The following is a 22,373-nucleotide window of genomic DNA, read 5'->3' on the forward strand; positions in this document are numbered from 1 at the left end:
TACTTTCTTTCAAAGACAGCAGAAAGCTCCTCTTATAATATGTACAGTTTGTTGCAAAACTAAGAAGGATAAACTCCTGAATCCTAATCACTTTATTTCAGATAATTATTTCTGCTTACCTAAATCCTCTCATGTAGACTAAGTTAAAATTGGTTGATCCAAGCAGCCAGCCAAAATTATGGGACAAAATCCCGATGGAGTCTAGGCTGTAAACTTGCTCATTTGCGGAGAAGACATAAGGTTCTCTTTTTCCCAAACACCATAATCAAATGTGTAAAACTTACGTGCTTGCTGTCCTAAGACTTTTCTAGCCAGCCTTGCTAAGAAGCTGTAGGTGTTTCTAAATGAGAGATGGAAAAATATGTGCCTGTCATACAACAATATCTAGGATTTTAGCTGGCAGTCTTTTCATGAATAAAAGCAGGAAGATAGATTGATAGTCTTTAAACATGTGTTCTAGCTATCTTAATGCATACACAAGTGCTCTTTTTTTCAGTCATGAAAAATTTCTGCCCTGAGACAGAGTGTTAAAGGAGAATAAACAGTGAGCTAGGGGTTTGACAAAAGACTGTGGCAAATCTAGTGACAAAGTGGTAAAGATATAGTTATCCTAGCTGTTGGTAGCGCTCCTCTGTTGAAGGTTGCCACCCACATAACAGAGCTGGCAGAAGGGAGTTTGTGTGTGGACGTTAGTCACTTCCATGCAGAGTTGGGCATCTTGGTGTAAACTGAGGATGAAGGAAGAGCTGAGCTAAGGTGCTAGAATATGTGGTGAAGCAGCCAACACCTGGACGTGCACCCTGCTCTCTCGACCCTGCTTCTGGAGGGACAGGAAACCATAGCAGAGTTTGGGAACAAAGTCAGAGGTGGTGCCTTCAACTCCTTCAGCCATTTGTTAGGTTAAGCAGACAAAACTCTTATTAACAGAAAAGCTGATTCTCTTCTACTATTGATAACATCAACATTATAGTAAGTAATAAAACAATTGGACTTTTAAATTTCTTTTAAATCTACTATCACTGCTTCATTAAGCTCCAAAAATGTATGACAAAATGTCTCATGGGTTACTAACAATGTTCTATTGCTACGTGTTTTGAGCAGCTTTGCTCTGTTAACTGTGGGAAACTGAGCTTTCATTTCTGTACATGTGCAGTGCTAAACCTCTGATTTTTTTATCTATTTGCAAAAAAATAAAGTTTACACTTATAATTTATATTTCATTAAAATATAAATGCCTAACAGTATAATATGTAACATTTCATAGGAATAAAAATTAGATGTATTTATTGCCTTAGTAAAAACCCTGTTCTATCTGTGGAAGCACATGATCTGTGTGCCATGGAACAAGATATGTATAAAACACATTCTCATTTTGTGCAGTGAAAATACCTGCAGGTATGGCCACCTTAGACTGGGCAAAAAGTCAAGAAAACATTACTGTTTTAAAATAATTTCTTAGTTCGCTTGAGAAGTAAAATTTACTACTGTAGGAAAGCAAAACCAATATATTATTGAAAACTGCACTATAAATTGTAATCTAGCTTCCAAAGACCCAACCATTCCACATTTCATAATGCAGATTGTAAGAAAAAATTGAAAACTGAAGAGCAGAGCCAGAGTACTGTTTATCTTCCTCTTAGCTAAGAGAAAGAACTGGGGAAAAGATGTGAAACTTCTTCCTCAACAAGTAAAAATTCCCATACTCCGAATAAAATGGAGGAGGAGTAGATGATTCGTGTGGTTTCAGCCAACTCTCTGCTGGATTAAGGAAAACAGTTGTGTGCAACTGGAACCATACATTATTTTAGAGATGAAAAATCAATTAACTTTATAACAAGCTTTTTGTTTTCTGACTTTCAAACAAGACTTTCTAAAAATGTAGATATATTATATGTTCTCATTTTCAAATAACATAATACATCTTGTATTTCTAAGGCATCATATACTTGCTTCGCTCTACTTGGTGGGGATATTTGCTGAAACTGAAATACTAAAAGTACTTGACATTGGGGAGAACTGATATGTTAATTAACTGTTGATGTACTAATTAATTAGTGCTAACACTATGTGTTAGCAATGTGCTGCCTTGGTTTAGGCAGCTTGCCTTTTGAGAATGTTATAGGGCAAAAGCATATTTGTAAAATTTGAGAAGACAGAACAGAGCACAATTCAAAGTGTGTTTAAGTCAATGGAGTCGTTCAACTGAATCAAATACCTGGACAAATATTGCAAGAAGAATGCAAATGTTGTTTAATGCATTACTGTTGTCGATTTAAATAATGAAATCATCCCATTTAATGGTTAAAATAATGGAAGAGATGGACACAATAATACAATTTTCTTTCATCTATGCTTCTGCCCTTAACTTTCAGCTTGTTTGTTACAGCGTACTCCTTTTCACTGTTTTCATCTTCCTATGAGGGTCCACAGCATTCTGTCCTGAATCCCTATCGCTCTTTCCCTGTTACGTGATGTATGKGGTTAACAGTATTTGCAAATATAAATTTAACTGCTGTCTCTAATCCAGACTCACCAACTACAGACACTAAAACCTTGGTCTGTCTCTAACCTGTGTTTTTCTGGAGTTCAGCTCGAGTTCAATGTCATTAATAGGGAGCTCTTTGCCACACTCTGTCTGCACCTCTACCTCTTTCTGATCATTCCTTGCCAGACATCATCTCTAATTTATACATCTCTTTCATTTTTCACATTCAGGCTTATCTTATATCTGACAGATTCTTTCTGTCTAAAGTCTCAAAGATATAGTCTTTGGTATCCATCTGTATATAAAGCTCAGGTCATTTCAAGTTTCATTAGGACAACTTCATTCCCTCTTCTTGGCTAGAAAAATACAAATACTTGTTCATATCTATCTGAAAAGCATTTAAAATAATGTTCCTACTTTGCCATTTTTTGAGCAACTCTGATTTTTTGTTCTCCCAGTTTATGCCTCCTATTGTGTCATATTAAACGCCAGCTTGTCTTTTCTTTGAAGGTCTTTTAGAGACTCTCTTCCCATTCTGTGAGAGTCTATTTGTTAAATTTTCAAATACCTCTGTGATTTTCCCATGTAACCATTCACACCTGGAAGTCCTTGAAAATATCTGCAAAATAGCCCTTCATGACTCACTTCAAATGCCTTCTTTAAAACTTTGCTTTGCCTATAAAAAAATACAGAACAATTAAGCTGCCAATATGTTGAGACTACTGGCTATTGTACGGATGAATATCGTCTCATTATCCCTTTCTATTCCCACTCTGCCTTGTAATTAGATAGGGTGTTCTGTGGGGTAATGCGCATTTTCTTATTCTGTTAATGCAGTACCTAATCACTCAAGTCTTGGTTCAAGATCAGGACCTTTAGCAGTCTGCCCATCACATATAACTAGTTCATTTTACAGTGTACAATTGATGCTATTAAAAAAGCTCAACTGACAATAATTATAGATTAGGAAAAATAGGCATAATCAGCAAAGACATAAACTCAAAGAGCTTGCAATTAATGTGCAGTACCTGATACAATAAAAAAAATCATAAATGCAATACTTATATATGCTGTTTTTGAAAATTAATAACTTGTATGAGGCAAATCTAGAAGTAAAGGCGTAGGTTTACAGTGGGATGAGCCAGATGTTTCCTGTCTGGACGGCTCCCAAGAAACTAGACCTTAAAAATGTCATTAGACCAGGACTGAAATTTTTCAGGACTGACAATAGGCTGTTTATAATTTTGAGGAAAATGTAATGTTTCTTCAGGAATAAGGAAGAGACATATTTCATCATTTTTTTAAAAACTGTTTGTTGCATTGAAATATCACTCTGATCTGCGGTTGCTTAAAGGTTTGGAGTGTCACTCAAAAGTATCTTACCAACCAGATGGTGCTCAAACAAGCAGTGTAAAGAAACTCATGGTTGAAATAGCTGAATTGCTAACTGAGGTGGATAACTTCTCACCTAAAACAGCCTCAGTACCAGCATAATGGAAAATGCAGTGCTGCTTTTTAAAAAAGGTTGGTGAAACTTCAGACAGATAAACCTGATGTCCACCCTAGGAAAACTGGTAGAATATAGTGTAATGAAGAGAATTAGTGGATGCATGGTTAAATATGACATAGTGGTAAATTGTTTCCGTGTGTTTTGTAAAGGGAAGTCATGTGTCAAAAATACATACGAGTTCTCTGAAGAAATTAACAAGCAAATGGACAAGGGAGATCTCATTTGATTTCCAAAAGTATTAAACAAGACTGATAATGAAAGGTTCTTAAGGAGACTAAGGTACTATGGGATAAGAGAGAAAGTCATCAAATAGATTAAGTAAATTGTTAAAGGAAAAGAGAGGAGTAAATGGTCAGTTTTCTCAGGTAAATCATATTTGGAATCCATATAGTGATCTATACTATTCAACCAATATATACATGATCTGGAAAAAGGTATGTAAATTGAATAAAGTTTGCTGATGACTGAAAGTTGTCAAATAAATACAAGTGAGAGCTGCAAAAAGACCTTCACAATATTGAATGACTAGACAACAAAAAATCAGAGAAATTTTGTGTAGACAAAAGGAACTGGTACACATAGGAAGGGAGTAACCCTAACCTTCATAAACTGGATCCTTAGCTGATTGTTCCACCGAGAACAAGATCTCACTGCTAAAGCTATCAGTTCTGTGGAATCAGCGATTCATTGCTCACTAAGAGTTTGAAAGTAAATAGACTATACCTTGCGTCCCAGGAATCATTATGACAGGAAAAAGAAATAATACATAACATCATTATAACACTGTGTAAATCCATGTTTCATCAGTACTTTGAAAACTGTGCCCTTATGATTTTTCCCACTTTTAACAGGAATATTGTAAAACAGATGGGTACCCAGAAGGGTAACATAGGTGTTCAAAGACAAAGATGAGCTTCCATACAAAGAGTAACTCTAGACCAACTATTCTGCCTGTGAAGCTAAATGGTGAAAGGAGAATGAAACAGAGCTAATAAGAATTCTATAAAGTCATGAGCACACTGAGATTTATAGTAATCCACTATTTATATCTCTTCCAATCTAAAAATAGAGGTAATCACATGAAATTAGCAGATGTAATTTCAAAACAAACAAATGATGTTTCTTAATATAGGATACCAGTATTAAGCAAAGACCTATATATTTCACCCAGGGCTAGATAAACCATTGGTACGAGCCAGTATGGTTGTTCTCCTGCTATGTTGTAATGTTATTTTCTTATCAAAATTGAAAAAATGTCTAGCAGCAAACAATCAGTCTAGGAACTTCAAAAAATAGTAAAATATAGTCAGTATTTCCATGTTTATATCAGGATATTTTCTTCTTTTTATGGAGAAATCTAGGTGTCTGGTATTCACATTTTTTGTTTGGAAACTGTTGTTCATTTCCCCTTCCAGTGCTTGATGGAGCTTTTTCATCTCTTTTTCTCATCCAGAAGAAACTGAAGAGTTTTCCCTTTACTGACCTCCATACTGAGCAATGGCAGGAGGCCATGGTTCTGTTTTTTACTGCAGCTAGCATTAATAGCATAAAGACTTACGGCATTCGCTATGAGTGTGCGGCTGAATAATTTATGTTTTTTATGGATATGGTCTGAAAGTTTCCCACCACTTCTGAAAACAGTGTCTTCCCAAGTTTTCTGTGCAGTTAGAACTTTCAGACGTTTTGACAGACAAAAGATTAGATACAATAGAACAGTAACAGAATGAAATCATGGAATGTTTTCCTATTCTCTCACCTTGTAAAATATTCCAAATCCATCAGGACATCATACTTTTAGTCAGTCTGTCTCTTGAGCAAATGAACATTTTTTTTTTTTTGGCATTGTGTAATTGTGGGTGCATCAATTACCGTTGACTTATTAGAAAAATGGAAGGAAAATGGTTACAGATGTTTGATTCAGAACACTTTGTTAGTGACTTGCTGCTCTTTATTACCTAGGGAACAAATCCAAAGTTGCAATTCAAAATAAATTTGAAAAAAAAAAAGTACATTTTATTTTCATCCCATCTTTTATTGCAATATGTTCTTCACTGGAAACCCAACTCAGACAATCATCCTGTCATCAGGTTACTTACATGATAGAACTGAATGCATTAAGCTGTAGAGAACTAATGAATCTCTTGAAATAATTTAATTTCTCTTCACCTTTCCCTTTCTTATTAGATTTTGAGATTAATTATTATGTAGTAGACCCCGGAGAATGAAACATTCATTTCAAGAGGCAGAGTTATGGATCTTAAAAAATATTTATCAGTTCTGTCTGTTGAAAATCAGAATCTCTGCTGGGCCTTGGAGCAAATTTTAAAGACTATTTGATTTTGTAATTCAAAAAAATTAAAGATAAAAGTCAGAAGGATCATTCCACAGTTTGAAGAGATGCTGGGTGATGATGAAAGTGATGAACTGCTAAAAAAAATATTTTCATTAAGATCTTCCCAATCTCCAGCTGTTAGAAAAAAGTGTTCCATGTGTGGGTTTGTAGGTATAGACCAGAAGTTTTCAGAAAGAATGAAATCATTTTTGGATTACAGATAGTCCCTGTTTCTTACACAAATGGTAAGATCGTCTATGTAGTCACTCTGATAGTAGAAGCTCAGGTCCCCAGCTCTAAGTGGTCTTGAATGGTGGTGCTGATCTTTCCAAAATGAAACTTTCTTTACCTTTCTGATATAAGGGGAATTTTGAAGTCTTTTGGGTTTTAGGCTGTTTCAGATTGAAGTCAATCAAGTGAAGCCAAAAAAGTTCTTTCTGTTAACCAGTATAAAGTTTTTCAGCCAGTTATATTTGTCATGGTAGATGTCTGCTACAACTTTAATACTCCTAAATGGAGAGCCTTGATAGCAATTTTCTAATAAAAGTTATGAAATGCTAAAAAAAATTAAAAGTAAAGTTTTCTTAGAATTATGATAGCAGAGTTGTAGAGATTTCTCCTATCTGACCTATTTGTGGATCTATTTAGAATCATCTTTTACCCAGGTAAATAAAAAAATTCAAGTACTTTGGTACTTAATTGTTTACGTGTTTCTGACCTAATTCGGAACTGCTGATATGAATATTGTGCTCTCTTTCTTTATCTGCTTAGCAGATGAGCCTATGCTGATCTAGCCAGATTAGACACTCAAGTGTGACTACATGGCTCTGTGGGTGATGGTCAAGGGCAAGGGGGCCCAGGTGGTCAACCCCCAAAGGTGCTGAGGGGGCTTGAAGAGGAGCAGATGGATCCTGCGGGTCAACAACTGGTTGCGTAGCTGGTCTCAACAACGGGGATTTGGCTCTTATGATCATTAGACCATCTTTCAGGATTGAGGATGGCTAGGAAGAGGCAGGACCTACCTTACCAAGTGGGGCAAAAGCATCTTTGCCAACAAGCTGGCCAAGCTGTTGAGGAGAGTTTTAAAATAGGACTGATGAGGGAGGGAGATGACAACTCATAATCAAGTGAGGAAGTGGTGGACCAGGCTGGCAAGCAAAGGACACAGGACAATGTGGAAAATAGAGACCTCATAATCAACAGAACAGAGCAGAATGGGGCCACCCAAGTGTATGCACACAAATAAGGATGTGCTGAGAAGACAGCATGATGGGGGAAGCTCTCATGGGAAATTAGCAAAGCTAGGTGCCTCTCTGAAGTGCCTGTACACTAATGCATGCAGTATGGGGTAATGCATGCCACATGGGAAGCAGAGAGGAGACATTAGAGGTCTGTGTGCTGTTGCAGGGCTACAGTCTCATCAAGATCACAGGGATGTGGTGGGATAGCTTACACAACTGGAGTGCTTCCGTGGCTGGATAGATGTCCTTTAGGAAGGACAGGCCAGGAAGACAAGGAGAGGAAGTTGTCCTTTATATGAGACAGCAGTGGGAATGCATGGAGCTCTGCCTGGGGGATAGATGATGAACCAGCTGAGAGCTGATGAGTTGTGATTAGTCAGCAGACCAACATGGGTGATGTTGTGGTGGAAGTCTGCTGCAGATTACCTGTTCAGGGAGAAGTAGATGAGGTCTTCTTCAGACAACTGGAACAAGTCTCATGTTTACAGGCCCTGGTTCTCACAGGGGACTTGAACCACTGTGATATCTGCTGGAAGGGCAGCACAGCAGGGCTCAAGCAATCCAGGAGGTTTCTGGAGTGCATTGATGATAGCTTTCTAACACCGATAATCAAGGAGCTGATGAGGGGGGACATGCTGCCGAACCTGAAACTTACAAACAAGGAAGAACTGGTTGGGGATGTGAAGGTCGGCAACAGCCCTTGCATGGCTAACCATAAGATGGTGGAATTTAGGAGGAGTTTCTGATGGTGGAGTTCCTGAGAGGAGGGAGTAAGGCACATAGCAGGTCATGACCCTGAGCTTCAGGAGAACAGACTTTGACTCCTTAGGGGCCTGCTTGAAAAAACCCTATGGGATTCTCCAGGCCCTGGAGAGAAGAGAGATCTGGAAGAGATGGTTGATATTCAAGGGTCACTTCCTCCCAGCTCAAGAACAGTCCATTCTGACCTGTAGAAAGTCAGGCAGAGGTAGCAGGAGGCCTGCATGGATGAACAAGGAGCTCCTGACTAAACTCATGCATAGAAAGGAAGTATACAGGAGATAGATGGAAGCAATGAGGGCAACAGGAAGGGTTTGTACAAGTGCATCAGCAACAAAAAGAAGACTAGGGAAAACATGGACCCGTTGGTGAATTGGGGAGAAGTCCTCGTGACAAAGAACAAAGAAAAGGCAGAGGCACTGAGTGCTTATTTCACCTCTGTCTTTACTGCTAAGAGTCGCCTTCAGGAATCTCAAGCTTCTGATGCCAGAGCAGAAGTCTGGAGCAATGAAGACTTACTGTTGGTGGAGGAGGATCAGGAACATTTAAACAAACTGGATATACACAAGTCCATGACCTGATGGGATGTGCCTGCGAGTGCTGAGGGAGCTGGCCGATGTCATTGCGAGACCACTCTTGATTATCTTTGAAATACTGTGGTGACTGGGAGAGGTTCCTGAGGACTAGAAGAAAGCAAATGTCACTCCTATCTTCAWGAAGGGCAAGAAGGAGGATCTGGGGAACTACAGGCCTGTCAGTCTCACCTTGATACCTGTATAGCATCTTCATTAATGAAGATGGGACAGAGTGCACGCTCAGCAAATTTTCAGATAATGTAAAACTGGGAGGTGTGACTGATATACCAGATGGTTGTGCTGCCATTCAGAGGGACCTCACCAGGATGGACAAATGGGACAACAGGATTATCATGAAGTTCAACAAAATGAAATACAAATGCCTGCACGTGGGGAGGAATAACCCCAAGCACCAGTAGTACAGACTGGGGACCAACCAGCTGAAGATCAGCTTTGCAAAAGGAACCTGGGGGTCTTGGTGGAAACAAGTTGACCAAGAGCCAGCAATGCGCTCTTGCAGCAAAGAAGGCCAATGGTATCCTGGGCTGCATTAGAAAGAACGTTGCCAGCAGGTCGAGGAAGGTGATCATTTCCCTCTAGTCAACACTGCTGAGGCCACATTGAGAGTGCTGTCTCCAGTTCTGGGCTCCCCAGTACAAGAAAGACATGGATTTACTGGAGATAGTCCAGCAAAGGACCATGAAGATGATTAATGGATTGGAGCATGTCTCATACAAGAAGAGGCTGAGAGAGCTGGGTTAGTTCAGCCTGGAGAAGAGAAGGCTCAGGAAGGATCTTACCAATGTATGTAAATACCTGATGGGAGGGTGTAAAGATGACCAAGACTCTTCTTGCTGGTATCCAGTGAGAGGAAAAGAAGCAAAGGGCACAAACTGAAATACAGGAAAATCCACTTAAACATAAGAAAATATTTTTTTACTGTGAGGGTGGTGAAACACAGTCACACGTTGGCCAGAGAGGTTGTGGAATCTCCATTCTTGGAGATATTCAAAGCCCGACTAGACATGACCCTGAGCAATCTGCTGTAACTGACCCTGCTCTGAGCGCRTGTTTGGATTAGATGATCTCCACAGATCCCTTCCAACCTCAGCCATTCTGTGATTCTGTGAAAACCCATAGGTGAAAAACACTTTAAACTAGATTTTTGTTACTTATTTTTAATCTACAAATGTGCATCTCCAAAATATCTATTGCAAATATTGTCTCCTATTCAGCAATAATGACTTTTAAATCTCAGACTTAATTAAAAATGTTTAAAATAGATGTTAGCCAGCAGTCTATCCATGTCTTTGTTCTGATGAGAAGCTTATATTGAAAAGGAAATAGAAGGGCTCTCTTAGTATGCTACAGGAAAAGCAGGATGTGATAACACCAATGGATATTTTAATTTAATTTATTTTAAATTAAATTAAATTAAATTTTAAAGGAAACTTTATTCTTATGGTAAAGTGCTTTATTATAGTCTATAATGTTCTTCAGGATTTGCCATTTGAAAGACAGTTTGGAGAGAAATAAGGTGAGTAAAAGAAGTTACTACCTGTGAATTACTTTGTTATCATCTTTAGTAATAAAAGTTCATGAACAAATTGATCCTAAAAAGCGAACATGCAGAAACGTGTCAGAGCAAGACCTGTATCTTTCATTTCTCTCTCTCTCTCAGAAGCTGGAGACCTGATCATCTGCAAGTTCATATGACTGTACAAGTCTAATTGTTTTGACCAAAAGAGCCTTTTTTAAAAGCAAAGTGCTGTTTAACTTCATGAGTACCTACGCAGAACAACAAGCTAGGCATTTCTCTCTCTTTAGTCATCAGTAGGTCTTACATTTGATACCGGGGTTTAGTTTACTCCTGATAGTCTCTGCTTCTCTTTGTCCCACCTGTTCTTTGTAGTTTGCTCTTTTTTTGTGGAGGTTAGGGGAGTTATTTTTTTTATTTTATTTTTTCCTGCTCATTCCTCCCAACCCCAACCTTTTCCACAGTCCCCTAGAGTTACTGGTTAATGCAGGATGGCCTGAAGTAGAATGTCACTGCTGATAACATTTTCCTCATATTTTAATTACTGATAAATCATAGTACTTTAGAAAAGGGTGAATCCTCAAATAGTTAAGTAGTCCACTCTATGCTCCAAAGCAGATTTGGCAGTACTTACGAAATGCTGATGGATGTTTGTCTGATTTGGTCTCAAAACCTCTAGTGATGGAGCTTTCCTAACAGCATGCTTCCTTAAAATATTTGAGTGCTTCACTTTACATACAAGTAGAAAGTGTTTAGCAATGTCTATTAATAGAATGTGTTAACATATATAAACTTTGTCTCTTGGCCTGAAGACAGACACCACTTATGTATAAAGCCTACAATAATACTCGAATGGAGAGGACATATACAATTCTTAAAAGGTTTTCAGAGGTCTTCTGTGCTTCAGAAATAGCACTGGATATCACGGTTGTGCTGAATTTTTCCTTTATCTATTCCCAGCCTTCCCGAATTTCTTCTTGTTTGGCTTTATTTTATCATGTCCCATTTGGGCTGCGGATGAGCCAGCAGCTTTTGTTTCAGAGCTGGCTCAAGGAGCAAGCAAAATAGACATCATAAAAGGTTTGGGTGGTAACTTTGTCAGTGCTGGAAGATATGGGAATTGCCCATTTGAGCATCAGACTCAATCCTAATTGTTGCTTTTTTGTCATAGAAGCCATGAGCACTGATGCCCAGAGAGACTTGCTCTTGGGGTGTTCCTCTGGTCCTGCTACTTTTCTCCCCTCAAAATTATGTTTGGAACTGATATTTTAGTTTTATTTCTTACAAATCTAAGCTGGAATTGCAAATATCTCATTCAAGCAACTCTTTCTCTCACTTTAAGGCAAAAAAAGATTGATTCCATGTTGAACTATGCTAATTCCAGTTCCTTACTACAGTTGCCCAGCTGTTAGTGATTCTCAGACTGTGATTCATATGTTGACACTAATGGCACATATTTTTGCATAAGTAGCCAAAAATATTATATTTGTTTGCACAACATGAAATAATTACTGTAACAGTGTACTAAATCAACTAAAAAAGATTTTAGTGAACTAAAAGCAAAAAAGAAAAAAAGAAAGCAAAAGGTAATACTTGAAGGTACCTTTCTGACAAATGTGCATGCTATTACTTTAGGTTTCCTCCCTCTGCATTTGTGTTCCTGTCTCTGGACAGATAAACAATTTTCTTTCCTATGCCGTGACTTTGAATAATTTAATGAAATAGAAATAAATCCTAACCAAATATAAAAGAAATATGTGAATGAAATGTAAGGAGGATGAAATGTTGAGGAGCTATGTATTGATAATGTACAGATTATTATGAATAGGACAGAACTGCACTCCTTCCAAACCTTGTCCAAAGTACAATCCAAGCTTAAACTTATAAAGAGGTTTCAAATTATGAGAAAGTCAGGTTAACTTTTGTATTTTATTTTTCCTTTTCCATTTTATATTCTGTGTCAGATTTTAAACTGAAGCCAGAGAGCTGTAATAGAATGTTTTTTTTACCACTGCATTAGTGGAGGAAACCTCATTCAAAGTATGATTTAAAGTTTGCTCTCATTCTGTACTCAGGTACTGGCTGCATGTTTGGATCCTTGGTTAAAAAGCTCAACACTAGTAATAAATTCTTGCTTCTAATCAAACCCTGAAACTAACTTCTCTCAGGAACTTCTCCAGAAATTCACTTAGAATCATAGAAATGTTGGTTGCAGGTCATTTAGTCCAATCTCCCACTTGAAGCAGGACCATTGCCAACACTAGCTGAGTCCAGCTGTGACTTTGTCTAGCTGAGTCTTGAAAGTCTTCAAGGATGGAGAATACACAGCCTGTCTCAGTACCTGTTTCAGGGCTGCACAACCATCCTAGTGATCAAGTTTTTCCTGCTATCCAGCCTGAATTTTCCAAGCAGCAACTTGTAGCCATTGCCTTTTGTTTTAACATCTACCACTACTGAGAAGAGTTTGCTTCCATCATCTCTTCAAGCAGTTGTAGATGGCAGTTTGATCCATCCCCTCCCTCCCACTTGTCTGTCACTTGATCCTGTATTGTAAAAGATGTTCCCAATATCTAGGGCTTGCCAAGACATAATAGCATTTAGGCTATTAGTGCCTTGATACAGGATTCAAGGAGGAAAGGACTGAGCTAGTAAAAGAGGACTGAATTATGAATCTCCTGAGAAATCTCAACACATACAAGTCTATGGGGTGGACTACATCCAAGAGTGCTGGCTGATGTCATTACAGTGCTGCTCTCTATCATCTCTGAGAGGTTGTGGAGACTAGGGGAGGTCCACAGTGACTGCAGAAAGGCAAATATTGCACCCAGCTCCAAAAAGGGAAAGAAAGATAATCTGGGGCTGGTCAGTGAGCATCACTTTAGTCCCTTAGAAAATCATAGCACAGGAAGGCACAGGAAGGAGAAGTGGATGAGGGGAAATTACCATAGATTTACAAAGGGTAAATTGTGCCTCACCAACCTCATTTCCTTCTGTGATAAAATGACTAGGTCTGTGGTTAATGGCTCACACTCTATGTGGTTGCTAGTTACAAATGAAGTTCCTCAAGAGGGTCTGTGGGACCTGTTCTGTTCCCTTTGTCAGTGAGCTGGAGGAGGAGATGGAGCACACTGTCATCAAGTTTGCAGATGACACCAAACTGAGGGGTGCAGTCAGTAAGTTCAAGGGCAGGTCTACCATTCAGACTTAGGCTGAAAGAATGGGCTGAAAGGAACCTCATGAAATTCAGCAACAAAAGTGATGGACTTAACCCACTGCTATAGTTCAACTTGGGACTAACTAGCTGGAGAGCAGCTCTGCTGAATAGGACCTGGGGTCCTGCTGGAGAGCAAGCTGAGCATGGGCCAGCAGTGCACCCTGGCAGCAATGAAAGCCAACAGTATCCTGGACTGCATCAACAGTAATGTAACCAGTAGATCAAGAGAAGTGATTATTTCCCTTTTACTTGACACTCATTAGACCATATCTGGAATACTGCATCTAGTTTGGGGCCCCTCATTACAGGAAGGATGTTTATAAACTTGAGCATGTCTAGTGGAGAGCCACCAAGATGGTTGGAGGCTGGAGCACAGGCCCTGTGAGGAGAGGCTGAGGCAAACTGGGCCTGCTCAGCCTGGAGAAGAGACAGCTTCAGGGATACCTAACCTTCTAATAGTTACGAGGATATTATTAAGGCTCTTTATTAAGATGCATGGTGGGAGATTGAGGGGTGATAAAGAGGAGGTTCTCACTGGTTATAAGAGAGAAAATAATTCACTATATTCACTATGAAAGCAATTAAGCATTAGGACAGTTTGCCCAGAGAGGYTGTACAGTCTATGACCTTGGAGGTTTTCAAGACCCAAATGGATAAAGCCCGGAGTGACCCATTCTGAGCTCACAGCTGACCCTGCTTTGGGCAGGGGTTTGGACTGAGACCCCCTGAGCTCCCTTTCCACCTGAATGATTTATGATTCTATAGATTTACCATAAAGCACATATTATTCATATGCATTAGCTTAACACAGTTTAACAATTACGCTTAACAGCCTAATTCACTTGCCTTAATTTCCCTAAACATTTCCCAATAGTCAACTTTAAGGATTCTTCTGAGAATGCAATTTGTCACCTTGCAGTGAGCATGCCTTTACTGTTTTGTTTTCAGTAAGCTGAAAGTACACATAGACAACAGCATGTTGGTGGGATAAAGACAATCTTCAAATATATTGCTTAATCTGTCCTTCAGTGATGTTATCTAGGCCTTATCAATTGGACATACAGCTATAAATACATGATAATGTGATTCTGTGATAATACTGTCCGTTTATGTTAAAAAGTAGGAAGGCAGTTTAGGAGAACTGGAGATAGCACCACTACATACATAGTATGCCAGTAATTTGCTGTAAAAATCATCCTTATTGAAAGGAGTCACTGAAATGAGACAAACAAATAGAAAAGAGTCTTCTGAACAGAGTTATTTTCTCCTGTGGAACACCTGTTTCAAATAGTTTCTGTTGGGTAACAGAGAAAACCAGTGTTGTAGCCAAGGTAATAAAAATATTTGATTAGAAGCCTGCATTTCAAAGATGCTAAACTCCTCCAGTTCCCATTGATTTCAATGAAGCTGGATCTGCAGCCTAACTCTGATAATAAAACAAAATTTCTGAAATTATTGCTTGCACACCTGAACACCTAAAGCTAGGTATCTGACTTCACCTGAAGTGTTTTATCTATTCTTTTTTCTTATGGAGTTCTCTGATGCCACAGACACCAGATGTTGTGTGTTTCACACACAACAGATACTGAAGTAATTGAGATTAGAAGATACTTAGAATCTCTTAATTTTACATCTTTTTTATTTATTGTGTCTCATGTGAATTCAGTTGGTGTGAAATATGCACACATGGAAATTTAGACAAGGTAAATAAGATCTATTTTCCTAATGCATACAGGAATGAATATAGAGTTTTGTCCGTAGGTTATACCACTTGATAAGACATTGGAATATTGATCTTGTAAACTACAATCCATTAAATTATTTTTGTAGAGTACCTGGCAATAATTCTTTTTGTTATTAACATATCTTTTCCATGTCATGCATGACCACAAGGTATTTTAAAAGGTCTCATTTTACAAAGAGATTACTGGTTTTTTTAATTGTGGTCTTGGCAATTTGTCCAGATTCTGTAATATTATAAAGTGTTTTGAACAGTGGCTGGCAGTAGTTTGATGTTTTTAGAAAGCAAACAAATGTCTTTTAGCTAGCCACGAAGGAAATTTTTTTTTAATGTGGGCCATTTGCCATATGATGCTTGGAAACACTTTCTTCTCTGCATAATTCTGAAATTCTAAATTCTTAAACAAACTTTTTGTTTTGGGCATTATTTAAGTTAATCCTCCTCTAGTTATAGGCAAAAATATTCATTGTATCAGAAGCAGAGGAACTTGTCCCACTATAAAAATTCCTGCATTTTTTACTTCAATAGGATTTAAATTTTAACACACAAAATAGATTCTGAAGCAATAGTAATTTTCATATATTCATGCCTTATTTTGAGTGCTTGATTTTTGCTTGTTTTTGCTTGTTTTTGTTTTGCCAGTGGTGCTACTGAATATTGCTTTGCCTTTGTTTTATCAATGTCCAGGCAGAGAAGAAATATGGTTGAGACCAACCAGTTCAGTTTTTCAGCCTTATTCTGTCGAGGCAGGATTCATCAGGACAGCAAGRTGGTTGGTGGTGAAGAGTTCTCCGCATCCAGCATTAAACAGTAGAACTGATAAGTCACTGAAGTACTGACAAGTACTGACAAATAATCGAAAACTCCATGTCTGAGTTCAAATTCAGCTGTGATACAAAAGAGGCAGAACTATAAATTTCAGTAAAGTTGTGTTCAAATATACCAGGCTGAGGTCAGTCCTTTAGTTCAGTTCCTCTTTCAGGGCATTGTAAATGAGCGTACCAGAGGCATCGCAGACTTTAAATGGAACATTGCATCGAGCCTGCCTGCCTGTTAATCTTAAGCCTGCTAATCTTTTGTCTAAGTTTTTTTTATGCTGCACTTGTACCATAGCATTTGGCATCCTAATATATGAAATCATCAGAGGGTTGCTGGGCGTATGTGAGAAGCTGTTATAATTTAAACCACCATTTCTTCAGTGAAATTTTTAAGATCTGCGAAGGGCCGTAAATGTTGCATTGCCAAGTACTGCAGCCTGCCCTGCCAAGGAAATCCTAATTCTGATCTAAGTGCCGATGAAGCCTATGGGGAGAATTAGGCACTTAGGAGTGCTCAGCAAGCAGCTTAGCCAACCGAGAGCTGAAACAAGAAGGAGGAACCAAACCAGTCTTATGAAAGGTGTCTATGCCTTCCTACTAGATCCCAAGGCTGGATCAACTCTTCTCACAAAAAAAACAACAACCCCACCCTGAGAGCACACGCTGTTATAGTGTGATTGAAAAACTTGCTCAGGAGCCCAGGTTTTGAATCTCCATGGTGCCTGGTGCAGAGCTGGAACTCAAACTCTGACCTTGGACTTCCAAATGGAACAGGCCACTGGCTCTTTTATATTTTTTTTATATCAGCATTGTTTAACCAACATGGCTGCTGGCTGTTTTAAGGGAGTGTCTCTACATTTGTTTTCTTGATATTATTCTGCTTTGTTTAAACATCTCTCAAAGCAGCAAGTTGAAATAGTTTCTCTCACATGCCCTCACTAGTTGGTGGGCACTGCCCTAGGATAAGGGAGCTGCAGATTTAAGTTCAAGCACAAAATTAAGCTGTATGGGGATTTGAAATTGAAAGAAGATGGGAGCACAAGTACACAGATATCCTCTCTCCTCTGACTGGTTTTTAGGTTTAGGCATGATATGAGAACTCCAAAGAATTTTCTCAGACCACAGCCAAAAAAAGAAGGTGAATGCTTTGTTTGAGAGTCCTGTGGGAGTTTAGACATCAGCTAAAGGGTATCAACAGTGTGGCTGTATGAGGACTGAGGCAGGTGTATCTATGCCAGTAGTCAAATTGTTGTTTTTGTCACAAAGAGATTAGGAAATGCTCAATCGGTGTTTGAATTATTACAAATTATAATGACATAGTCATCTGATAATTTGAAATTTCTTTTGCAGTTCCCTATGGTAAAGATCTTTAAAATTCTCTTCATAAAAACTAAACTTTTAAAAATGGTGTATTTTTAATCAGCAAACTTACTCACCACTCATAAACTCTTAGAAATTAAAATTTCACCCAGGAAGTCCTAATAAAAGTAAAAGTAGGTAGTTTTAGCTAAAAATAATAGTAATCTGAATGATCTAAAATTTCATGATGAGCAAAGTTGCAGACAAAATTCTCAATAAAAATATGTGCAATTTACGTTAATTCTCAGAGTGTGGGTTGGGTGTGCAAGATGAACATTAGCCAAGTGAAGATACCTAGTATTTTGAGCAGAGGGTAGTATTAATCGCCATTATTAATGAATGATTGAAGACTTCCCAGAAGCTTTGGACTTTAAGTTTGTTTAAAGTTATAATGCAAAAAGAGGTGAGACTGGTGGAGAGATGTTGTGGTTTCAGTCAGACCCCCGATATAGACAAGATTTTGGCCTCAGAAGTCCTTCTTCAGCTCATGAATAAACTTTAGACTTTAAGGAGGCACAGTGCTGATATAAAAATGGGAGGAGCAGGCTGGAACATTAAAGATTGCAAGGGCAGGTACAAACAAGTACAAAACATTAGTTAGAAATGTTATGCACAGAATTGGAACCATTTAAACTAAAAGAAAAAAAGAAAGGGAAGACAAATTAATGCAAGTGAAACACAAAAAAGAAATCAAAATAATGTTTAAGCAAATCTTTGTCYGCCAGGTGAAGGTTTAGTTGAGTCAGTCTCATACCTTCCATCACAGTAATGCCTCCTGGTGATGAGTTTAGGAAATTGGTATGTCTTTGGGAAAAAGAATATTTATTCATTCATCTTATGTGGCATGGGGGGAATCATGTTTTTGTAATCACATGTATGCCAAATGAGCATCAGCTAGGCCATCAAGTGCTAGCTAGTGAGACGATGTTTGAGAAATCAAATTGCAAGAGAATGATCCGGGGTTGAAAAGCTCATGCTGTGGGATTAAAGCTGTGAACGTCTCCCCCTTAATGATATTCACACAGGAATCAAGGGAAATGTGTAGAGGGCATGGTGGAAATCTTTGACATGCTGCTGGCTACTGCTGCTCGGTTCCGCATGATGAATCTTCAGGGGGAGGAATTTGTGTGCCTTAAGTCCATCGTCCTGCTCAATTCTGGTAAGTGGTGCACTTTGCCCTCACTCGAGTAATTGCTCTTGCTTCTGTGTGCGGTTTTAATGCTGGTTGTTATCACTGAATGATGTTTTCATTTTGAAACAGCAGCAATTGAAAGGGAACTATCAACATAGATACAACGTACGACAGCCAGCAGGGATAAAGGAGGGTGAACCTGTTCAGTGGTATACTTAGGAGCCAGTGATTTAATGCAAAAAGGAGTTGATATACAGACGGCAACAGACATAAAGGATGATTTTTTTTTCATTGTTTTGAACTAGGCCCTGGCAGGTCATGACAAAGTGTGGACTAGGAAAGACTGAAGTAGCTGGAGCCACACTTACGGCATCCAAAAGCAAAGCCTAATTATAAAACAGGGCCTATGCTTTCCCTTTTTGGTAATGGTAAAATAAAGGGAAATGATGGCAAAGATGTGGCTGAGTTTATCAGAACTGATATAAAGATCATGGATTACATTATAGTAAAATACAGACATCTAAACTTGATGTGATCTTTTTACCTTTATAATTGATGAAATGAAGTAAGTATTTTTAGGGTGTAAACCTCATTCTAAAGTAATCTTCAAAAATAGGTGACTGGATTAAAAAAAGATAAAAATAAATATTTATATGAAGATATATATAAAAAGTTATATAAGGATATGTATTTATATGAAGATAAAAATAGGTGACTAGATAACCGGTTTAGGTGTAGATATCATAAATATCTAAAGTTAGCTGAGATGAATTCTGCATCACATGACTGAAATAAGGAAATAAAGATTGTGGAGTGTGGCAGAAAATACTTTCTGCTGCACACAGGAGGGTTTTTTCTCTGTTTAAAATGGCAAAAAGATCCAGACAATTTTCATTTAAATGCAGAATTGAAACTCACAATATTCTCATGGCAATGATAGAGCTCTAAAACAATAATGTAGGCACCAAAGTCGAGATTTTAGACTCAAGTCTCTGCTAAGCTGTTACCTAATGGCTAGAGATGCCAGAATTTAAAGACACACCTTGAAGATTCACCCCCTTGTTCTCCACTTTTCCTGCTGTGTCTAAGCTCACAGATGGTATTAGCCTCTGCACAAAACACCTGTGGAGGACTGCATGTCTTTTCTATCGGGTAGGCTAACAGAGCACTTTCCCAAGTTGTATGAAATATGAGTTCAGCTAATTCTCACCAAAGGCTGTTTCTAAACATGCCAGACATTGCCTTATTAACCAGGCACTAATTCCTTTATGGACATTTGGACCTGATCTACTCAGGAAAAAAAAAAAAAGAATAAAGTTCCAACAACATGTTATGCTAATGTTGTCAAATATAAAATACTTCACTAATGTTCTATGAGACATTAACGTGGTTCAGATTTTGTTGTGATTGCCACTAATTACCAAAGAGTGAGATCTGAGACAAGCAACTGGCATATAAAGAATGAAGGGCTGTTGTTTTTATCTTGGTTGTCAAAGTGTGGTAACTGTTATTAAACACTAAGTCTGACATTTTATTTTCCTTTCAGAATCTTGATAATTACAACAGAATATTTTCTAGTTCATCGTGAAAAGTGATGCTCCTCCAGATTTTTAGCTAATATGTTCAAATATAATAATCCTCTTAAATAAATCTAGAATATGTAATTGATTTATAAAAATATTGAATTAAAGTTAGAACATAAATAGAACTGGAAGCTTGAATGAAATGTGTTGAAGGTTCTTGTCTTGAATTTGAAGTCATTGACCCACACTGTTAAGAATTTTTGTCCCACTGCTGTATTTAGTATTGATCCAGAAAACTAGATTTGTTATTTAGTCAGTGCCCTGCCAGACATTGCCAGGTATACTTTATAAGCACATCTCACTTTCATTAATGGGATTTTTGTTTCAAGATTCCTCTAAGGAAAAATTGTGAAAAAAATATAGCAAGTGAAGTCAGTGGGACTTAGATAATCAGAGGCAAATTTGCTTCTGCACATAAAATAGATGAGCCCACTGGGTGAGGCTAGGAGATATTAGCTCTTCAATCCTACAAGGTTCAGTACTGCACAGCAAGTATTTCAGATCAATGGTGTTGTGTGCGCTGCAAGGTCAGGGCTGAGTGATCTGATTTTGTGGGTTTTTTTGTTTTGTTTTTTTACACTAAATGAATGTTTGTAGCTGCTCAGAAGGTTGCATGTTTTTAGAAGAGTCTTGATGGTGATAGATGAGAAGGCACAGTTCAAGTAAAACTGCTGCAGGTTCATGGTGAAGGTAATTTACAGCATTGTTGTGCAAATCATCATGTTTTATTTCGGTTTGTGTACTGCACTTTTTGCGGTATATCTGAGTACAGTGTAAACTAAACATATATGTGTATATGTTCACAGAATGCATGTCTATATTGCTTGTAATTGCCTTTATGGATAAACATAATTACTTTTCTACTTCAGTTTTTGCATTCCTATAGCCTATGAATTTTAGAAATGTCAGAAGAATTAATTATTGGGAATTGGGAATGTGGGCACGAGTTTATGGCTGTCAGATCCTTTAGATGCCCAAATTAGGAGGCTAGGCTGCCTTACAGAGACAGATAAATAAGATAATTTGGKGTATGTGTAATAGCCACATAACTTATTTAGCATCGGTACTCTGAACTATCCTCTGGAGATGCTTCTCTTTGCAGACTGTAATTAACCTCCTTTAGGTGCAGTGTTGGACACACAGGAAATGTGAAGTACTCTACAGCGTGCGGTGTACAGGAGGTCTGAGGATAGTGTGGGGTTTGTTCCACCTGAAAAAGGGAAGGCTAAGAGGGGATTTAACTGCAGCCCTCAGAGAGCTAATGAGCGGGTTATAGAGAAGCCAGGGCCAGACTCTTCTCAGAGGTGCAGAGTGAAAGGATGAGCTGCGATGGAGACAAACTGCAGCAAGGGAGATGTTGATTAGATGAACAGAACAAGTTATTCACAGAGAGAGAATTTAAGTACTGGAACAAGTCAGCAAAAGGGACTGTAGGATCTCTGTCCTTGGAGATACTCAAAATTCAACTGGACAAAGCTTTGAGCAGCTTGATCTAACTCTCAAGTGAGCCCTGTTTGAGCAGGAGGTTGAACTAGATGATCTCCAGACCCCTCCCTTCAAACCTAAATTTTATTCTATGATTAAATACCCAAATAAACATAAACCTTATACTAAGGAAACGGCAGAAAAACACACAATGAATTTTTGGCCTCTCTGCTGGCTACATTATGTATGTGTTGTTGTGTGCATTGTATGCAAGTTGCCCTTCAAGCTGCAGCAATAAACCTTTCAACTAAAAAAAAAATTGCATTCTTGAAAAACAGATTTAGCTCAATAATAGAATGCTGTTCCTTAACACTGGAAAACAAGTATTAGAAACATCAAAGGGCAACATGTTGCCAGACCTTTACTTTTTGAGTAGATCTGAGAAGAAGAGTGATGCCATGTGGCAAAGCAATGGGCTTTCATTTTGGAGTTAACGCTGTAGGTCACTTCTGCCTTAGCAGCTAATTCACCTAATTGTTTAGTCCATAGGGATGGAAAGATTTAGTTGATTTCATGCAGCCTGCAGACTTTTTGATGCATTATTTCATGTGACTGTTTTTTGTTACTCTTTTCTCTTGATTTTTCCAACTCCTTTTAAATTG

General features: G+C 38.2%; 1 protein-coding gene across 1 annotated transcript in view; it reads left to right on the forward strand.

The window, feature by feature from the left end:
• The window catches only part of ESR1 (estrogen receptor 1), a 184,378-nt gene that overhangs the window by 156,782 nt on the left and 5,223 nt on the right, over positions 1-22,373 (forward strand). The window contains exon 7 of the mRNA XM_026083863.1: positions 18,597-18,730. Coding sequence (XP_025939648.1) covers positions 18,597-18,730 — 134 coding nt within the window. The remainder of the gene's footprint in view (positions 1-18,596; positions 18,731-22,373) is intronic.

This window comes from Apteryx rowi, unplaced genomic scaffold, assembly GCF_003343035.1.
Source record: "Apteryx rowi isolate R43461 unplaced genomic scaffold, aptRow1 scaffold_118, whole genome shotgun sequence".
Classification (NCBI taxonomy): domain Eukaryota; kingdom Metazoa; phylum Chordata; class Aves; order Apterygiformes; family Apterygidae; genus Apteryx; species Apteryx rowi.